General features: G+C 47.4%; 1 protein-coding gene across 3 annotated transcripts; it reads left to right on the forward strand.

Moving 5' to 3' along the window:
• The first annotated feature begins 6 nt into the window (after nt 1-6).
• LOC122921967 (zinc finger MYND domain-containing protein 19) lies at nt 7-5,151 on the forward strand. 3 transcript variants are annotated; one of them, XM_044272324.1, is made up of 6 exons: nt 7-81; nt 1,120-1,179; nt 1,464-1,570; nt 1,655-1,795; nt 3,561-3,741; nt 4,538-5,151. In XM_044272324.1, the coding sequence occupies exons 1-6, from the start codon at nt 31-33 to the stop codon at nt 4,679-4,681; spliced, it is 684 nt and encodes a 227-aa protein (XP_044128259.1). In that variant the 5' UTR covers nt 7-30; the 3' UTR covers nt 4,682-5,151. The 3 variants fall into 3 exon arrangements, with proteins under 3 accessions (XP_044128259.1, XP_044128262.1, XP_044128261.1); XM_044272327.1 differs by having other exon boundaries at nt 30-109; XM_044272326.1 differs by lacking the exon at nt 7-81 and adding an exon at nt 137-1,024.
• The last annotated feature ends 1,674 nt before the right edge of the window (nt 5,152-6,825 follow it).

The following is a 6,825-nucleotide window of genomic DNA, read 5'->3' on the forward strand; positions in this document are numbered from 1 at the left end:
GTGGTGTCACTCCCTCCTACCACACCGACCATGACTGACTTCAAGCTTGGCATCGTGCGACTCGGTCGGGTGGCCGGCAAGGTGAGAGCCGGGGTCGGAGCGCCTCACGGTCAGTCGCCCACCTGTCGGTTTATTGAGGTAGAATCGGCAGGTTAAACACGTTGTTACGTTCGCCTTGTGTGGACACACCCGCTGGTGGGAGGGGTCTAGCTTGCTCCACCCCCTGAGCGGCTTGAGTTGGGTATGTCGCCTTTTTTGACGCCTGTCACCTCAACCCACCACTTGGTGGCGCCCTGCACTGACTGGAAATGTGCATAGGCTGGTGGTCAACTCGAGTACTGCATTAACATTAATGTATTTACTCCTCCACCAGGGGGCGCACTGATCACCACGAATTACCTTTCTGTGCATGTTATTGTTGAGGGGAGGGGAAATAGAGGGGGAGTAACTAGTAAGTCTACACCTATCTGAATTTGGGATGCTCTGTCGCCCCCGTCTGTCTGGTTAGTGATATATATCACTGTAGGCCATGACCCTGTCCTAGTGGCTGATAACTAGCGTGTATTCAGTTGCTAGGTGCCCTGCAGGGCCGGGTACTAGGAGCCGTGGGGTATAATTGGCTCCCGAACTACAACTCCCATCGTGAAGGGTTGGCTAATGATTTGGCTGCCTTCCTCGTGCCTCATTAACCTCTCGTTACCCTGGGTGGTGCTAGGTTTGAGATTGTGTAAGCCCCGCAGGTTGTTCCCATGTTGGGTGTGCCTGTACCCAAAGCTGACAGCATCTAAGGACCTTAGTCATTAGTGCATGACACCAACTGCAGCATTCTGATACGCTTTATATTCAAATTCCTCATCCTTTTCAAGATCACTGCTTGCTGTCAGTGAGTGGGGGGCGTTCTTGTTTGCCTCCAGCGGCTGAAAACCTTCACAGACCCAGTAATTGGCACGGCGGAGCATCTGTCACAATTGTATCCAGCCTTGACTGATCCATTATATCAATTGATGTTTCCATTCACTGACAGGTAGCAGAGACAATCAAAAAGTGGCGGGAATTTGCGGTATCCGGTGACTAGATTTTAACTGTAATATTTTTTTATTTATTTTTCCCTATTTGCAGATAAAGTATACGTTAATCGATGAGCAGGACATCCCGCTGGTGGACAACTATTCATTTGAAGTAAGCAGTTTTATTGTAGTCATTTAAAAGGGTATTCCAGTAGGTAAAAAAATATCCCATATCCACACACTATCAGATCGGTGGTTGGGTCTGAGCTGTAGGAACCCCACTAGCTGAATACCCCTTTAAGTTATGAACCTCTAGGTGCCACCTCCATGGGCAGCGGCTGCCGCTCAGTCATTGTAATGGGTGCCCTGTAATACCACGTTTCACCAGCAGGGGTTGCATTGAGCTTCTGCACTCTAACACTCGGCTAATTTTGCCCTTCCTTTCCCCTCCCCCAGGCTCGGATGGAGGTGGACGCTGACGGGAACGGTGCGAAGATCTTCGCCTACGCTTTTGACAAGCACAAAGGCAGGGGGTCCGGGCGTCTGCTCCATGAATTATTATGGTAAGTACCGGGATATGTTGGTACTTCTGGGGTTACTTTATTCCCCCTGTCATCAGATTTTAACCTTCTCCTCCTGTTTTTTAGGCAGAGGCATAAAGGAGGGATCGCTCCCGGCTTCCAGGTCCTGCACCTCAACGGCATCACGGTGGATAACAGACTGGACAATCTGCAGCTGGCGCCCTGGGGCTGGAAACCGGAGGTGGAAGAAGTGTCAAGCAAGCAGAGGTAATGACTGCATGATGTACCCCACTGAATGTAGGGCGCTGCTGCTGAATCCAACTCCTAGCATACACTGACCGTCTGCAGTTGTAGTTTTGCAACTGCCAGAGAGATGCAGATTGCAGACAAGAGACTGGAAGCAAAGCTATAGCTGGTGCCGCAGTCGGTGTATGTATGGTGCCAGCAATTCCCTGTAGAACCTCCAGCCCCATAGGGGGAAGAGTCCAGGGACCAGACAGTGACAGAGCCCTCTGCAGCTTGTATTATACTCCAGAGCTGCACTCTCTATTCTGCTGGTGCAGTCACTGTGTACATACATTACTTATCCTGTACTGATCCTGAGTTACATCCTGTATTATACTCCAGAGCTGCACTCTCTATTCTGCTGGTGCAGTCACTGTGTACATACATTACTTATCCTGTACTGATCCTGAGTTACATCCTGTATTATACTCCAGAGCTGCACTCACTATTCTGCTGGTGCAGTCACTGTGTACATACATTACTTATCCTGTACTGACCCTGAGTTACATCCTGTATTATACTGCAGAGCTGCACTCACTCTTCTGCTGGTGCAGTCACTGTGTACATACATTACTTATCCTGTACTGATCCTGAGTTACATCCTGTATTATACTCCAGAGCTGCACTCACTATTCTACTGGTGCAGTCACTGTGTACATTACATTACTTATCCTGTACTGACCCTGAGTTACATTCTGTATTATACTCCAGAGCTGCACTCACTATTCTGCTGGTGCAGTCACTGTGTACATTACATTACTTATCCTGTACTGACCCTGAGTTACATTCTGTATTATACTCCAGAGCTGCACTCACTGTTCTGCTGGTGCAGTCACTGTGTACATACATTACTTATCCTGTACTGATCCTGAGTTACAGCCTGTATTATACTCCAGAGCTGCACTCACTATTCTGCTGGTGCAGACACTGTGTACATACATTACTTATCCTGTACTGATCCTGAGTTACATCCTGTATTGTACTCCAGAGCTGCACTCACTATTCTGCTGGTGCAGTCACTGTGTACATACATTACTTATCCTGTACTGATCCTGAGTTACATCCTGTATTATACTCCAGAGCTGCACTCGCTATTCTGCTGGAATAGTCACTGCATACATATATTACATGCTTGCACAATGCATAGAAGCTATTGCTATGGTAGCCTTGAACACTTTAGAGACTGAGGCTACCACAATAAACAAACGTAGTGCGGGGAAGACGTACAGTCCTTGGGAACACGGCACTCGAGGGAAAAGCTCTCAGATGCCGCGGTCACAATTGACCACAGGATCTGAGGGGTGAAATGTTTGCGGTGTGAGGCTTCATTCACACGTCCTCATTCGTTCCACAATTTTGCGGAACGGGTGCGGACCCATTCATTTTCTATGGGGACGGAATGGATGCGGACAGCACACAGTGTGCTGTCAGCATCAGCATTTGCGGAGCGCGGCCCCGCTCTTCAGGTCCGCAGCTCCGCAAAAGATAGAACATGTCCTATTCTTGTCCGCAGCTTGCGGACAAGAATAGGCATTTCTATAGGGGTGCTGGGCGTGTGTGTTGCGGATCCGCAATTTGCAGGTCCGCAACACACCACGGACGTGTGAATGGAGCCTTAAACAGCAGATCCCCGGTGGTTATGTTGTTTGCGGTGCTATCTTTAAAGACCTGGCCGGGAAGGGGTTAAAGTTTTGGAAATCCTGCCTGAGAATGCAGTGTTGCTGACGGGGTGTGAATTCTCTTTTAGGGAGCAGTCCCTCTATTGGCTGGCGATACAGCAGCTCCCCACTGACCCAATCGAGGACTTGTTTCCACTGCTGAACGTCACCCGCTGCTACAACGCCAATGGAGAGGTCGTCCGGGAAGAGGAGAATTCCTGCACTTACTACGAATGTCACTACCCCCCATGCACCATGATGGAGAAGCAGGTATGTACAGGGCCCCCGAATAGGAGGAGCGTGTCTCTTATTCAGTGGGGATCCCTGCTAAAGAAAGGACAGGGGTCCCCAGGTTCCCCCAAGATGGTGCTTGGAGACACCTATTCTTAATGGCGCCTCAATAGTCAGACCCCCAGCGATCATATATTTATAACGTGTCATGTGCATGGGTTATAAATATTGTGATGGGTAAATCCCCTTTAAATTCTTCTGACATTTATACTGTATTATGGCTATTGTGAGTTCTGCGGGGGCGGGTTTACAAAAAATCCCTATTGTCATGCTCCACCCCTGCAGTAACTAATTTAGGCAATACACAGTGCATTAGCTTTTTTCCAGTTGTTTTCAAGCAGAAGTTAATGGAGCAGTGGTTACTACTAATCCATTCACACATGGGTCTCTGGGGGGCCCCCCATTCTTGTAAACAGTTGGGGCCCCAGCCATCAGATCATACATTTTATCATCTGTTTTTTATATCAGTTATAAATATTAATGAAGAAACAAGATTTTAATTCTTGGGACCTAAATCAGGCTGTATGACTATTGAAGGTTCTGCAAGGGCGGGGCTTAAATAAGAATCTTATCTTGCTCCTCCCCTGCAGTACCTAATCTAAAAAAAATTTTTTTTTGTTTTGACTAGTTCTTGTTTGGCCCTTTTAACGGAGTTGTGATGTTAGTAAGCTGTTTTTTCTGCACAGACAGTGACCCCACCTTATTAATGGCCGTCTCCGTTATTGCAGCCCAATTGGATTTTAATTTAATTTGTATTTATTTTTTTATTTTGCAGTTACGTGAATTTAATATATGTGGTAGATGCCAACTAGCAAGATACTGTGGTACCCAGTGCCAACAGAAAGACTGGCCCGCACACAAAAAACACTGTTCTGAGAAGATCCGGATCATGAACTGCGAGCCGGACCCCGAGCGGTGACTGGAGCGGCGCGGCTGTTCCATTGCTGTACATGCTCCATTATCTGTGTCCATAGAGGCCGGGATGTTGTGTTTTTTTGCACACGTACGAGTGACTGGTCGCAGAGGCCCAGAGGCACTGAGGATAATCCTGTGACGCTTGAGTTGGGGGGCGTAGGACCCTGACGCTGGACAATGCCGCCCCGGGTGGAGCGGGGCTCCTCCAGTATTACACACTGACTACTGTGACCGCTCCGGCCGGGGGCCCCTAATTTATGTCGTTTGTAAATTTAAAGTTCTCTTGTTTATTATTATTTTTTGCCGTTTTTTATAATGTTTTGGTCTGAGCGCCCGTCGCTCCCCGGATAGGCGTTCTGCCGTATATTTTGTGCCAATTTTTCCTTTACCAGCTCCGAGGCACAAACCACGTGGACGCATCAAGTTTGGGATCTGGAATATTATGCATGTAAATTAAAAGAAAAATAGACTGTCGCTGTCTGGTCTGGCACCTGCTTCCTCGGGGGTGGGGTTTAGGGGGAGGAGGGGCCTATCACTTGCTCACAGTCTTTTTTTTTTTTTTTTGAAGAAGAAGAAACAGCGCTGTTCTTGTCGTGGCAGAGTTTATTGCACCTATGTTTAAAAAAGAGGGGGTATAACTAAACCCTAATCTCCGCAGAGATAATAGTACCCCGAGCACAGCGCCTTCCTTCGTATAGTGGCTGTGGTCGGTATTGCAGCCCAGGCCCATTCATTTAGGACTGAGCTGCCCGTATGTCATGTGACCGATAATGTCACCAGTCAAGGAAGAGGTCGCAGCCTTTAACCCAGTGCTGTGGCCCCTTCCAACATTTAATCGAGGGTTGAACCCCTGCCGATCTGATGTCGATGACCGATCCTGAGGCTGGGTCATCACTAATTAAAGGGACACTCCATGACCCAGCAACCAAAGGTCATGGTGCAAAAGAAAATGAAAGACCTCTCAGGAGAGTCCCGGTCCAGCGCTGAGCTACTGGCTCTACGTCCTCGGTGCTGCTTCTGGAGCGCTCTGCACCAACCCCGACTATGGGTTCCTGGTCTTGGAGAACCCCTTTAGTAAGTATTTGTATTCCCCATGTAATATCATTTCTGGAGCATCTATTCTTATTTTGGGCTCTATTATTCCAACTAAAATTTAGGGATTATAGATCCATCTAGGCGTTTCCAGCTGCAGGTGTGTCCCTGCACAGTCCGATATTGGCAGCACTGAGTGGATGACGACAGGGACACGCACCCTACAGGAAACTCGCAGATGGGATCGTCATTCGTAAACTACTAGTTGGAATAATAAAGGCACAACCTCTATCTACATATATATATATTATAGAGATAGGACATATATACCTATGTGTATATGTACAGTGCTGCCCATAATTATTCATACCCCTGGCATAATTTGACTTAAAGTAACTTTTATTCAACCAGCAAGTAATTTTTTGACGGGAAATGACATAGGTGTCTCCCAAAAGATAATAAGACGATGTACAAGAGGCATTATTGTGGGAAAAAACATTTCTCAGCTTTTATTTACATTTGAGCAAAAAGTGTCCAGTCCAAAATAATTCCTCCCCTTCTCAATAATCAATAGAAACGCCTTTCTTGGCCATTACAGCGATCAGACGCCTCCTATAATTGCAGAGCAGCTTTCAGGTTAGAGGTTCAGGTTCTCGCCGTCACCCTGATCTTTAGCTCCTCCACAGATTCTCCATTGGATTCCAGTCTGGACTCTGGCTGGGCCTCTCCAAAGCGTTACTGTTGTCTGCTGACCATTTCTTCACCACTTTTGCTGTGTGTTTTGGGTTGATGTCCTGCTGAAATGTCCACTGGTGGCCAAGGCCACGTTTCTCTGCAGACTGCCTGATGTTGTCGGTGAGAATCCTCATGTATTGCTCTTTTTCATGGTGCCGTTTACTGTGATTAGGTTCCCTGGTCCATTGGCTAAAAAACACCCCCAAAGCATTAGGTTCCCACCACCATGTGTGACAGTGGGGATGGTGTTCTTTGGGTTGAAGCTTTCTGCTTTTTTTTACGCCAAATGAAGGAAACATCATTGTGACCAAACAATTACATTTTTGTTCCATCCGACCACAGAGAAGTCGTCTTCTTTGTCCAGATGAGCTTTTGCAAAGG

Source organism: Bufo gargarizans, chromosome 11 (genome assembly GCF_014858855.1).
Source record: "Bufo gargarizans isolate SCDJY-AF-19 chromosome 11, ASM1485885v1, whole genome shotgun sequence".
In the NCBI taxonomy this organism is placed as follows: Eukaryota; Metazoa; Chordata; class Amphibia; order Anura; family Bufonidae; genus Bufo; species Bufo gargarizans.

Excerpts from the sequence above, each read along its gene's own strand:
- LOC122921967 (XM_044272324.1), top strand. The coding sequence starts at position 31 with ATGACTGACTTCAAGCTTGGCATCGTGCGACTCGGTCGGGTGGCCGGC. Across the intron at positions 82-1,119 it reads TCGGTCGGGTGGCCGGCAAG|ATAAAGTATACGTTAATCGA; the intron begins GTGAGAGCCGGG and ends CCCTATTTGCAG. Across the intron at positions 3,742-4,537 it reads GCACCATGATGGAGAAGCAG|TTACGTGAATTTAATATATG; the intron begins GTATGTACAGGG and ends TTTATTTTGCAG.